At 42.6% G+C, this 14,333-nt stretch overlaps 1 protein-coding gene across 1 annotated transcript in view; it reads right to left on the bottom strand.

The window, feature by feature from the left end:
- LOC148012441 (MOB kinase activator-like 1A) overlaps positions 1 to 14,333 on the bottom strand; it is a 66,543-nt gene that overhangs the window by 30,203 nt on the left and 22,007 nt on the right. Inside the window, exon 2 of the mRNA XM_087669283.1 lies at positions 7,780 to 7,828. Within this exon, the coding sequence (XP_087525409.1) occupies positions 7,780 to 7,828 (49 nt within the window). The remainder of the gene's footprint in view (positions 1 to 7,779; positions 7,829 to 14,333) is intronic.

Raw genomic sequence — 14,333 nt, 5'->3', positions numbered from 1 at the left:
GGAGACTTGTTTAATGACACTTTTGGTAATTTACATGTTTTTGGAAGAAAAGCTCAAGCCCATTTTTATTCAAGGGCGTCCCATCCCAAAGCAACCAAGGCATCCAACAAATGGTACATGTCAGCTGCCCAATGGCCTACCAAGACTACAGAGGGAATGGTTATCTTATCAAGGGAGCCCAAGTGATCACCCCAAAGAGATCAAGGCATACAAAAGGTGCTCCGTGACTGCCTGGTCGCCTACCAAGACTTGCAACGGATGGAATCACATTGATCCTTTTTTTGGGGAGAGAAGATATGGTTTGCAACCTTTCAAGTAACTGTGCCCTGTGGGGAGAATGAAAAGGAATGGTTAGATCCAACACATCACAAAACAAACAAGCTAACCCAACCATTCGAGAGTGTCAATGACAAGAAAAAGAGGTGAATAACTATAGTGATGTGGTGATAAGGTGGTGAAGAAGCGCCAGTGGAGACAGCTCTAAGATCCACCCAAGTGTGCTCTACACAATGAGATGCATAGAGTAGTCAGCTACATGATGAGAATGCACATGCAGCAAGTGCCACTTGGACAATGTCCTTCTTAGGGAATTTGTTCACTTGCCCAAGCACTCCTGTATAAAGAATCAAGATTATGATACAATGTAAAGGGAAGGTACAATGGGGAAGTAAGGCCGATGTCAAAGACAAGTGCCGAATCCTGTAGAATATCACGAAAGGGTAGAAACCCCCTCTTAACCCTATATGTTGAGGCCGAAGAAGCAAGAGGAGTTTGATGTCAATCTTCATGTGGTGCCGAGAACCATGGTAATAGATGAAGAGGAGGATGAAGCACCTACATTAGAAAAGCAATATAGAAGACACTGCCATGATAGCATCAAGAGATATATTGCACAATCCACCTCGGGAGGGGAAGCCTGTCAAAAGTAGTACAGCAATGGAAACATAAACAACATGCTGAAATAAACTGCATAAACACAAATACAGATGAGAACTCAGATGTATGCCCAGGAAACGGAATCCATATCGAACACGAGACAGCAGCATACAACAGTGATTCACTGGTTGTGTGGACACCCTAGCACTGGCTCCTCTCTCCTCAGAAGAATCCACAAATGATGGCTGAAGTACACAAGAGGAGAAGGATCCCTAGAAATATATAGGCATAAAATGGGGGAAGCATTAAATGCAGTCGGTCAGCATTTAATACTAGTCGACCAGCATTTAATGCTAGTCAGCCAGCATTAAATACTCCCTTGACCTAAAAAGGGCACCAAAAAATACCAGAAAAAAATACTGCCATAACCCCTGCAGCACAAACTCGCCCTGAGCTAACTAATCTGCTAACACCCTCTCTCAGATCAAGGGTGAGCTGATACAAGACAATAGTACAATGATGGGTAATCAGAAACTATACAACATAGAACCACCAGAAGAACCATGGATATCCAAGCAGTGAGTAGCCAACCCACCACCAAGATGCCTCGGAGAATATCTGACGTCGATGTTGATCATAACGGCACCACCTGAAAATAGAGAAGAATCATAGCAGCTCTCTGTGTTATGTCACCTATGTCACGCCGAACATACAAAACCAATCTGCCAAAAATGTCTCTGAACATGTGACCATGGAGTCCCCGCCTTCGGCCAAAACCACCAAAGTGTCCCCTCATGTGAGCTCCAAACGAAAGCCTCCCACTCTCTATCAAGTAACCAGCCCATCGTGAACCTGGATGGCAATCCTAGCTCCAGGATTTATACCTACCAGACTTCGCGCGATGCGTCAGGGATGTCCCGCTCTAGATCCAGTGTATCGGTATAGACATATAGATGAGGCACAGCTGCCCCATCTCACCACCCTCTCACACTCCCTCTCTGGCATTGGAGAGTCGTGAGGGATGTCCGCATCACCACCACAAGAAAGCAGCTGAGAAAGGAGCCATTAAGCCCTTCCCTCGATCCGAAGAAGAGGATCCTTTCCACGCCTTGGACTTCGCCTTGGCTGGAGAATTGGAATCAGAATCTGAGGCAGATGATGACTCATCGAAGGAGTCCGCATCCTGCTTTGACTTTTGCTCCTTTTTCTTCCTGGAAGCCGCTAACTCTTTGTAGTCCTTCCTTAAATGACCTTTCTTGCCACAGTGGTAACACTAGGCCTTCGACTTCTTCATCTTTGAACCCCTCTCTGAAGTTGCAAGAGCCTCACCTGAACCTCCATAATGTGACGGAAGCCTCCTTGTAGTCGCAAAGTAGCCTCATGCTCAAGTAGCATGGAGGACATGTGACGAAAACTAACAGGAGTCGTAGATGTCTACGCCCGTAAAGCATTCGCCACGCCATCAAACTCCCGAGGAAGCTTGTAGAGTATCATACCAACAAGATGTGCCTCTGATAGGGCAGACTACATAGTACGAAGCTAGTCTTGAAGTTGGATACCACGAAGTAGGAAGGATTGAATCGTATCTTTGGATTCAAACTTCAATTGCTGGAGCTAACCATATAGAGTAACGGCCCTCATGGTGGAGGGAACCTCGTACATCAACTATAACTTCGACCATACATCTGAAGCTGTCATACAGGAGGTGACCGCTGGTAGGACTTCTTTAGAAATACATCGAAGTAATGCTGAATAAGCACGGGTATCATCCAAATCCCATATAAGCACAACCTCCTCGTAGTTGTCTTCATCAAAATCAGATGGAACTGGAGAAGGTTGTTGAGGACGTGTCACAGCTCCGTTAACCACGTACCATAACCGCTTCTGAATAAACCAAGCCTTCATCACCGCACTCCACGTGTAATAATCAGGTCCATGGTGCTTGTCATCAGTGGATGTGCATGGAGGAGCCATCTGGAGAGGATTCAAAAAAGAAGTAGAGAAAAGAAGGGATTGGGAGAGGAAACACAGCCAAACCACGAGCACAGACTGCAAAAAGCAAGAGTTCACATGCAGTATAACCCAAAATCTGATCAAAATAAGCCAAAATGTGCTGCACAAAGTCAAAAAATCAGTCAAAAACAACAAAAACGGCCTGATGATGGAAGCGCCCAACCACGAGGAGATGCAAAAATACCAAAAAGCTGGCTGAAATGAAGGCGCAGGCTGTACGGATGCTAACTACAGCAAAAAACGCAGGCAAAACTGGCCGCCTGATTGGAGTAGCAGCTGCCTGATCAGCAAGAGGGAAAATAGTCCTGAAATCAGCAATAAACCACAGCAAAAACACAAAACCTGAAAACTGATACCATGTCAGAAGTGGTGCAGCAATGGAAGCATAAACAACATGCTGAAATAAACTGCATAAACACAAATACATATGAGAACTCAGATGTATGCCCGGGAAACGGAATCCATATCGAACACAAGACAGCAGCATACAACAGTGATTCACTGGCTGTGTGGGCACCCTGGCACCAGCTCCTCTCTCCTCAGAAGAATCCACAAATGATAGCTAACGTACACAAGAGGAGAAGGAGCCCTAGAAATATATAGGCATAAAATGGGGGGAGCATTAGATGCAGTCAGCCAGCATTAAATGCTCCCTAGCCCTAAAAAGGGCACTAGAAAATGCCAGAAAAAAATACTGCCATAGCCCCTGCAGCACAGACTCACCCTGAGCTTACTAATCTGCTAACAAAGCCTCCATGCTAGTAGAAGAGCAAATCGTTGAGGAAGATGAAACCATGAAAGGAATGGTACACACCCCATGTCTCTAGCCTAGGAACAACCATTGCAAATTTGCATATTAGCTCTACATTGAAATACACAAACCCTACAAGAGAGATCAAGATCTATAAATCAAAGGTTAGTAGTCAAATGCTTTAAAGCAAAACAAAATAGAAAAGCAAAGCTAAATGAAAGATATGCAATGATTGTATATGTATTAGCGAATGCAGTGGAAGACTAAAGAAGGAAAACCTAAGAATGTGGCTACTATCACATTTTTCCATCAGCAGGTCTCTACCAATCAAGCACATGCACGAGAAGACTCCGGAATGGATGCAAATAGTGCAACGGGTGAGAAGCCAACAAACCAATCAGCTAATCCTTAAGGGGTAGTGAAAGATATGGACTACTGAAATTATCCATGTGCCGCATGTCCAACGGTAATTGTGTCAGAAGGAGTAGCAATGGGAAGCGTAGCCCCACTGGACTGCCTCGTAGGGGTGGAGACAGCCGCAACTGTGAAGAAATACTCTAAATGCAAAAACACAAAATACAATCATACAACAAAGCATAGACTGATAATAGAACACAGTTAGGGTTAGGATAACTAAGGGACCATGAATACAATGAATAATCTGAATGATACAATTCTCATGCAACAAACACGCTATACAATGAATGCATATTATACCTTGAACTCTCGTATTTGGAGGATCGAGACAGAGGTAATGAACTGGAGAGTATGTCATACTCTAACAGGTCCCGAAATGTAGCAAGGCAACCTCCAAAGACATCTAGCAACAGTAAATGCAGCAGTATGGATGCTAGAACAGTGTCAAACAAGTAAAGGAGAGAGAAGATCAGTAAACGCAGTCTCCAAAAGCTAGGTGACAGGCAAGAGAGCACCAAGATGAGGTAAATGTAGAGAAAGATGATGACGTCAGCTAAGGAGATCAAAACACATCCTCTTGGATGCAAATGCAACCTTGGAATAACGATGCCATCACAGATGGTGATGATGTTATTATAGTGAACGTAGCTTGAAAGCTGCCACTAGCTGCAAACATGACCTCTAGATGGCTGGTTATAGCAAGAAACAATTATAGGTGGCACAGACTACGAGGTAGTGGTTGGAAAGCCAGATGGGTATAGACAATGTTTGACAACTTCAACTGAGATGTCCTTCAAGAATAGGGCATGGGCAGCAAAGCTCTAGCACTTGAAACCTGCAAAAACGAGATCGGGAAGAGTGAAAGGGGAGATTGTCTATATACACAAAGTTTGGAGCCTCCCAAATTAGGGTTTACTTGTGGTGCATTGCAACTCTCTTGAACCACTCCTAGTTTAAATAATGATAAAAAATCATAAATTAACTCGAGTTTTGGGTTGTTTAATGAAAGCTCACGGTAACTTAGCTCAACATCCCTACTCAAGCCCAAAGCAAAAACCAATAAGGAACTAAAAATAAGCACAAGCCCTTTTTCTTTTCTTTTTCCCCAAGGTGTTCCACCCCAAAGTACCAAAGTAGCCAAGGCATCAGGCAAAGAGTGCACATTGACTACCCAATGACCTACCATGACTACAAAGGTGATGAATATCTTACCAAGGGAGCCCAACTGTTCACTCCAAAGAGGACAAAGCATCAGATAAAGGGTGCTCATCCGACTACCTAGTGGCCTACTAAGTCTTGCAAAGGCAGATGGAAACTGTGTGTGTATGTGTGTGTGTGTGGAGAGCTTGTTGTTGTGTTTGTCAAAAGATTTAGCATTAAGCCAACGTTTTTGGTCAACTGATCATCAATGCTCCAAGGGAAGATAGAGATGGTCAATCCCAGGATCTCTAGGTGTTGGAGGAAGAAAACAGACTAAGTATGGAAAGCATCAATGCTCCAAGGGAAGATAGAGATGGTCAACCCCAAGACCTCTAGGTGTTGGAGGAAGAAAATAGACTAAGTGTGGAAAGCATCTATGGTAGATATATAGAGGGGCAAAAAAGAGAGCAAAAAGTAAGTTAGACAAGCTAAGAAAGCGAGGAAAACTACCATATGCAATGCCGTGAATATGGTGGATCCAAAGTCGATCAATCCAAAGACTGAAGATGAATAAATGCGTATAGATGTGTGTTTACAAGAACAGTATGCCAATGCATTGGAATGATATAAAAGGCAATGCAAATATGATCATGCTCATGCAAAATGCAATACAACATTTCCACAAGCGCCTTTTATAATCATGGTCTTCTTGATGATACAGATGAAGACACAAAGTACAATATACATAATATCTGAAGCAAAAGTGTACACAATACCTTGTCACTATCAAGAGAAGAAAGTTGACCCCTCTCAAATTGGAAGGAAAAGCTAGAGGGAAGCACCCTCTCCCCATCAATCTAAAAAAGCACAAGAGGATGAATCCAAGCTAATTATGGGAATAAATATTGAAGCATCAGTCGATCGACCACCTTGGTCAATATGTTTGCAAAGTTGTCAAATGAAGGCACAAACTCTAGGCGAGTGGTGCCTAGCTTAACATGCTCTCTGGTGAAATGAGCATATACTCCAATATGCCATGTTTGAGGTGTGATGATTGGGTTACCAACTATTGAAATCGCACTCTGGTTATCATAGTAGAGAACAATTGCTGCAACACATGGAAACTGAAGCATCATCAATAAGCTCCTCAAGTAGATGGTCTCAATGGTACTATCAAAGAGAGCCCTATAATCATCCTCGACCATGGAAGCCACCTACGTCTCTTGCTTATGGCTCCCAAGAGATAGGAGCTATGCCTAAGGTAAAGATGTAGCCACCATGGGAACGTCGAGTAGAATCCCCAAAATTTGTGCTTAACAAGGGCACTGCGTGGTGTGAACAAGAGTTATTTTACATTGGTAAATGTTGATTAAGGCTAGATAACATTAATATTTTAATGTTTTTCTTGAAGACAACTAAAAAAGCACATGTGAGGCTATCGATGCAAATGCAAGTTGTCGGGCCTGTCGAGAGCTGATGTCACAATCACATGTGTTGCATGAAACGAGCGTCGATGGACAATTGACTAGGCCATGAGCATGCAAGCTGCCAGCGTAAGAATACAATAGGTGTTGGGCAGGACTATGACATAGTAGGGAACTGGGCTGCAAGATCAATGCAAAAAGGCTGTCAAGGGTAATTTGACCTATCACAACAACTGATACAGACTACTAGGTGCAAGATGTGACTATTGGAGAGCAACAAATGCGCAAAGGGATGTCGAAGACTGACAGACAGCATAACAAAAAGCGGGCAGCAAGAGAGTGGACTAAGCTGTCTATGCAAAAATGAAGGCTGCTCAAACAAATGACGTGCAGCACATGCAGAAGACAGTGAGCAAGCTGCACGTGTAGCAACTGCAGGTAGCAACCAGCTAATGGACAGTTAGTGAAGAGAAGAGAGGCCAAGCTCGAGGCTCTAACGGTGGCAAAGGCAGTGTTGGCGGCCGCTACAAGGTAAGCTCTAATACTACTATTAGGTTATGGATCAAGCAACACGTGCGCAATTGCACACATTCACAATGAACCAAGTGAACAGTGAGAGAAGAGAGTGAGTTCCTATACTTATAGTGAAGGGTTTCTCTTGATAACATTTATTTTTCCCAAGGCGAGAATTGGCTCAGTTCATTTTCTAAGACACTAACTACATAGACTATGCCTCATTTACTTTGGCATTGCCTAGCCAACCAAGTATAAAAGTTGTTCTATTGCTTGGTTTCAAGATTATCAAACTAGTCCAAGTTCTTCAATTGCATAGGACAGGGAGTATATTAGACCATACGCAAGAAAGGAATCCTACTTTCCTTGGAGCCCAGTCTATCAACATGTAAGTCTCTCATATTGATGTAATTTATCGCTTTTTCTCTTTTTTAATCAGTTCTTACTTGCCTATCCTCTTTCACATTAGAGAATCACTAAATAATGTTTTCATCCAGAGAACAAAGGTGTGCACTGCTACTTTAAAGAATAATCAAACATTGAAACACAATCATGCATACATACACCATAATAGTACAAAAATGAATAACAGCTTAGTGATTTAGCATAAAAATGAAGAACAGGTTAGCTAATTTAGCAAGTTACCTTGCTACCTGATGGAGTACTTTTCTTGGGGCGGAATGTTCGCTGATTCCTGTGTCACCAAACAGAATTGGGATTTCAGAATTTGCTCAAATGTGCGAGAATTTAGTCAATGTAACTAAACAATTTTATGGTATCCAAGCTGAATTCGTTGGAGGCATAGACCTTGAATAACTATATTACATTACTAAGAGCTGTTAGAACTTGTAGAAAACCATCCGTACATTCTCTACAACCGAGGCATCGGATCAAAATTTTTCTATAAGCATGGGGCAGAGGTGAGAAATCATTGGAAGGTGGAAGGATTTTCCTCCTCCCTTGGTTCCCTTTTTCTTGGAGTATGCTTTGAGCCTTTGGAGTTCTTAGAGGTTATTGGAAAACCTGATTATGATTATTTAGCACTATGGACAGACCTAAGTAGGCCACCACCTATGTAGTTATAGATCTTGCCCTGCATGCTGGGCATTTACTTGTATCTGTGAGCATAAGTTCAATTAAAAATTCAGCTATGTGGGTACATTCCTCTTACATTTTCAGTCTCAATCTGATATGCATCATGCACCTACTCAATCTACTCAGCATGATTGTAACCCCTGCCACATAGGCAATAGGTTATAACAAATATTTAGAACACTTTTAGTAGAATCAAATCTGGTGTACAGCTTATGGCACAGCATTTGAGCCTGCCCGCAAAATAGCATGTGCAAATTTTGTAGGCCATCTCATAGCCTCCACATTGATGCCCTTTGTTCAATGTTTTTTGCACCTAGTGGTCTAAACTGTCACTAGGACAGTTATTGCACCTAGAATCCTAGTGTCCCTAGGATTGGGGTTTTTGGTGACGGTTAGGTCATTTAGGGTTAGGGTTTTCTATAAAAGAACACTTTCTACAACCCTAGCACATTAACTATGGCATTATTAACTTTGGTCTTTCGAGCATAGTACTTTTGTTCTATCATTAGTACATTGGCTTTCATTGTGATTATCATTGTCTTCCCCCCCCCCCCCCCCTTCTCTCTCTCTCTAACCAGCCTTCTCAGATAGCATACTATGGGGAGTTTCGAAAATGGGGGAAACAGAAACAGAAAAAACCAAAGTTTTAGAGTTCAAGTTAATTTTGGAAACAGGGAGAGAAGGTTCAGATTTTAGCATTAAATCTATACATAGGTACTTCAATATATCACTGCACAAAACACCACCTAAATTTTACACAAAACTCCAAGCCTTCATGTCACATGAATTTGTCTTCATCTTCTCTCCATCTCGTTTATATCTCAATTCTCCATCTCTTACATCAAACAAACTGTGACGAGTATTTCAAGCCTTCATGTCTCCATTTAATAACTACAAGTTGCTAGCAAGAGTTGAGTGTCATGAGGACATGAAATTTTGAGATGCTATAATCTTGCCGATATTATTTGATTAAGATATTAATCAAATGGGCAAGGTTGTTTAGCACATGTGATGCACATGGTAGGTATTTCATGGTACCAAGCCAAGGACCTCGAGGATATAGTGCATATCAAAGGCAAAAATTGTAATAAGTTATGCCTGACAAGTACTAGGTGGTACTCAGTGTCAAATTTGGGCCTAGACAAATTTATTCACCACTAATGTCAACGGTTGGTCACATTAGAGACTAGGCATTAATTAATTAATTAATACCGGTCTAAGGGTCAATAACTACTCAGGGATACTTGGAAGACAAATTGGCCTAGCCAATTTAATTATTGGCTAGTGAAATTAATTTTTCGAGCACTAGAATAATTATTAAATTACTTTTCAAAAGTAATATTCTAAAAATTAATTAAATAAGCTAGATAATGCTGGAAAATGGGATTAGAAGGTTGCCCCTTGAAAAAATTTGCCCATGCAAGTGGGAAAAACGTTTTTAGGGCTTAGTGGAAATCTATTCTAACCATTGTGAGAGAAAAGAAGGCTATTAGAGAGCAAGGAGAGGATGCTAATGTGATTTACAACCACCAACGATCGGTCCTACGGCATGTGACAGTAATTTGGAGCCCTCCGGGAGTAGATGACATTAGCCTAAGGTCCTTGTGGTGCAAATGACATCATACAAGAGGGGGCAACAGTCTTTTTGGTGGTCCTAAGCTATAGGTGACAAGTTCAATGGCTGTTTGAGCAGGGCAGCAGCAGCTTTTCAATGTTTCTCGCTATGAAACTGTGAAATTTCTCTCTCTACAACATTTTCTCTCATTCTCCAGTCATTTCTCAAGTTATCTCAGCATTTTCCAACAGTTCGAGCCATCAATGGAAGAGATTTCAATCAATCTCTGTTGTAAACCCTAATTTACAACAAAAATTAAGGTTTGACAATTGCCTTGGGATGCATGCTCGAAATTGAGGGCCTAGATTTTGAATTCCAACAGCTAAAATTGAGGAATGTCAAGGAGATTCAACCGGCCAACTAGCCAATATGAGATTTGGGGCTGAATTTGTCTTTTTAAGGAGTAGAATGAAGGTCAATCCCTGAGCAAACCAAGAGGCAGATCGGTTTGAAGACTTGCTGGACAGTTTTGATAGCAAGAGGCACTTGGATTAGCAAAGGATATCAAAGGATCTCAGTTGTACTCCATCCATTTGTAATATAAGTTTTAAAAATACCTAAAGGAGCGTCAATTTTGGGGCCAACATAGTGTCCAATGTCCAAGATTAAATTGGTAAATTGTGCATTTTTAGTTTTATGAATTTATTAATTGCTGTAATTAGTGCTAAATCAAGTTATTTACCACCCTATCCAAGAAGACTGGTTTCATTGAGAATCGGTAATACCTTCTTAGTTATGCAAATCTTTGTGTGACCACTTCCATCCTCTCACTATAGATGGCTTTACTAAAGAGAAATATCCATACAAACACATGCAATAAAAGTGCAATTTGAAGTCTGAAATTAAAATCTGAGAACTAAAACACATTGTTTGTTGGACAAAAACTGAAACACGGGTGGATAAAGTTTAAGGCCTCTCCCCCCTAAACGAATCCCCCCCCCCCCCTAGGCCTTTTTTTTAAAATTAAAATTAAAAGTTCTTGAAATGTGTCGAGTTACGAAAATGTTCTTGAAATAGCATTTCTAAAACAAAGGGCTGAAAAGCCATTTTGGGGTACTATGTTGTGGTTCATGATGTGATTTAAAAACAATTACAGTAAGTATTCAATGCAAAATCTGAAATTAACACTTTACGACTTTGATCTTAAATAGATGACACCTACTTGGCCCTAAAGCTAGCACCTCCTAGTGTAGAAGACATCATACTTGGGAGATGGCAACTGAGTGACGAGAATCATCACTATATCCTCTAATGAAATTGTCCTACCAATGGATGCAAGCTCATCTCGCATGTCCTCCATCTCGTTGATTTGATCCTACATGGAAGGGGAATCATCAACAAAAAGAATCTATGTTAGAGTTGGACATTCCCCAGACAGACAGCAGGTACAACAGTTATCTCAGGCAGCAATTTGTGCAAGAGTGCCACATGGTAGCTGCCATGTGTCAGGCAGATTGCAGATTGCAAATTGCAGGTCGGACGGCAGGTTTGCTGACCAATCAGCTGCATTTAATGCAGCCAACCTGCTATTTTTGGGTCTTTTTGGCTGGCCTATTTATTAGCCTCAGTTTTTGCAGTCTTTTTCAGTTGTGCTCCCAGTTTTCAGGCTATAGACTGTGGACACTACCCTCGGGGCTAACGAAGATTGAAATCTTCGAGGTGGAGACATACACAAACATTTTCTTTGTACCCGTGTATATTTTTGCATCCTTATATAGCATTCTTCACTACAAATTTTATGTGTTTCATTCTCTCTCTCTCTCTCTCTCTCTCTCTCTCTCTCTCTCTCTCTCTCTCTCTCCGTTCACTCTGTCTTGGTCATTTGCTTCCACATTGCTTCACTCTGTCATGGTATCAAAGCATTGAAGGACGGGACCTACCTAAAGAGGAGATTTCAGTGCGACACAAGGTTGCGTTTTCAGCGTTCAAGGGTAAGCAAGAGGGTTGCACATCAGAATAAGGCTGAAGTGAGCGTGGGTGTGTAAGAAAGGAGAAGATTTGCTGAAGCTGCTGGTTTTTGTTGTTAGAGAAGGAAGAAGGCTACGTTTTGGGCCTTCAAGCGCAAATTTTAAATTTTCATCACCTCGGACGGGTGAAGGAGGAGCGGAACGAGCAGTGAAAAGCCCTAATAGGCTGTATTCTCGCAGTCAAAGGGGGCTGCTTTTTGTGTTTTGTGCAGGCATTGTAGGTGAAGATGTCTTCTGAGGCTGAGACAAAGTGTCACAGTGAAGCAATGCGGAAGCGAATGACCGTGACAAAGAGTGAACAGAGAGAGGAGAGAAAGTGAGTGAGTGAAATGCAGAAAATCTACAGTGAAGAATGTTATATAAGGATGCATAATTATACACAGGTGCAGAGAGAGTATCTGTATATGTCTCCACCTTGAGGATCTCGATCTCCGTCAACCTCGAGAGCAATCTCCGCAGTCTACAAGCTGAAATCTATGAGACACAATTGCCAAGACTGCTGAAAACACAGCCTATTTATAGGCTGAAAATAATGCCTAAAAAATGATCAAGTCGACTGTATTTAATGCATCCGAATGATGCAATCCGACTACTGCCATGTGGCAGCCTGCCAGTCCAAGGAATGACTCTAACACCCCCTCTCAAATCCTGGACAAGGCAACAAACAGAGGGATTTGGAATGTCGATGAAGTAAAGCCTGGGGAAGTGCCTTCGTAAACAAATCTGCAAGATTGTCTTCGGTCTTACAATATTCCACATTGACGGTCTCATCCAAAAGCTTCTCCCTGATGAAGTCGTACTGGATCTCTATGTGCTTCGTCGAGCATGGAATACGGGATTCCGTGCCAAGGCAATGCAACTCTCATTGTCACACCGCAAAATAGTAGGATGATTCTAGAGGCAGCCAAAGCTCCTCCAACAAACACCAAAGCCACACAGTCTCACATGTGGTAGAAGACATGGCCTGATGCTCTACCTCAGTCGAAGATAGGGCTACCGTGTGTTGCTTCTTGCTACTCCAAGAGATAGCACCAACACCCAAGATAAAACAATAACCTGTGGTAGACCGCCTTTGGTCCACATTTGCCAGCCTAATCTGAATCACTCCAACCTGCAAGAACAAGATCAAAAGCACGTGTACTTGCTGGATAGGAAATCTCGAGGTCGGAGGTCCCCCCAAAAACTGAAGTATCCTCTAAGCAGCCTGCCAATGCACCTGCTGAGGTGCACTCATGAACCCAACCAAGAGACCTACAGCAAAACATAGATCAACCCATGTGTTGAGGAGCCAAATCAATGATCCAATCAGCTAACGGTAGCAGGTAGCATCCGCCAAAGGAGAATCTGCGAGTGAAGTGGCCTTTCAATTCGGATCCATAGGAGTAGATCCTCCATCTCAAAAGTCACAGAGAGCTCCTATACATATCTCTGCTAAGAGAGAGAAATCCCCCTTTGAGTCTAATAAATCTCGTGGCCCAAAAAGAAATGAAGAAGTCCTAAATCCGTCATCTCAAACTTCTGATATAGGGCTGCCTTCGTCTCTTCGACCTTCTGGGCATGATCACCTATAACAATCAAGTCATCAACATACAAAACAAACAACACACGACCACCCTCAAAAGTGTGCACATAAAGCTACGAATCGGCCCTAGAGCGCCAATATCCCAACTTGGCCTAGAGAAAGGAGTCAATCTTCTTGTTCCAAGCACGCGCAGTCTGCTTCAAGCCATACAAGGCCTTCTTCAACCTGTAAACCTTCTCATCCAAGAAACCAAAGCTAGGAGGATGCTCTACATAGATCTCCTCCTTCAAATCACCGTTCAAGAAGGCCAACCATCTCCAATGACCAGCCAAGGCAAGAATAGCACGGATAGTCGCCATACAAGCAGTAGGAGCAAAGGTATCATGGAAATCAACACCTAGGCGCTGACCAAAACCTTTAGCAACAAGGCGAGCCTTGTGCTTGTCCAAAGAGCCATCACTATGGTACTTGGTCTTGAAGACCCATTTGACACTAATCACCTTCTTATGAGAGGGACGAGGCACAAGGGACCAAGTGCCATTCCGCTCAATAGCCTCCAACTCAACTTCCATCGCTTTCCGCCAATGATCAGACTGTAAAGACTCCTTCACTGATATAGACTCTCTATCCTGCATAACACGCGACATCAAACAGTAATTAGAGCAAACAAGCTTCATAGTATGTGCCTGGTGCCGCTGTGACCTCCGCAGTCCATCTTGTGGTTGTTACTCCTCGGGGACCCTCTTGATCCCTGAATCTCAGAGCATGTCACGAGCCCAACAAGGAGGAGGCCGGATCTCGCCTCAGCACTCTCCATCTGCTGAAGTTTCTAGAAGGTCCACCGTCAATGGAAAACCAATCGGTGAATCCGATGGCTCGAAAGTAGACTCCTCATCCGAAGAGGAGTCCTCAAGAGAGGCAGGCTCGAGAGCAATAGTTGCTAGGGCCCAGCTATCACTGGGATCTCCAAGTACAAGGTGGTCCTCACCCCCCTCTAGGG

This window comes from Lygodium microphyllum, chromosome 27, assembly GCF_053477565.2.
Source record: "Lygodium microphyllum isolate KBCC chromosome 27, Lygodium_microphyllum_v1.1.10, whole genome shotgun sequence".
Taxonomy (NCBI): domain Eukaryota; kingdom Viridiplantae; phylum Streptophyta; class Polypodiopsida; order Schizaeales; family Lygodiaceae; genus Lygodium; species Lygodium microphyllum.
The sequence above is the reverse complement of the archived record's forward strand: the minus strand, read 5'-3'. Positions and strand labels throughout refer to the sequence as shown.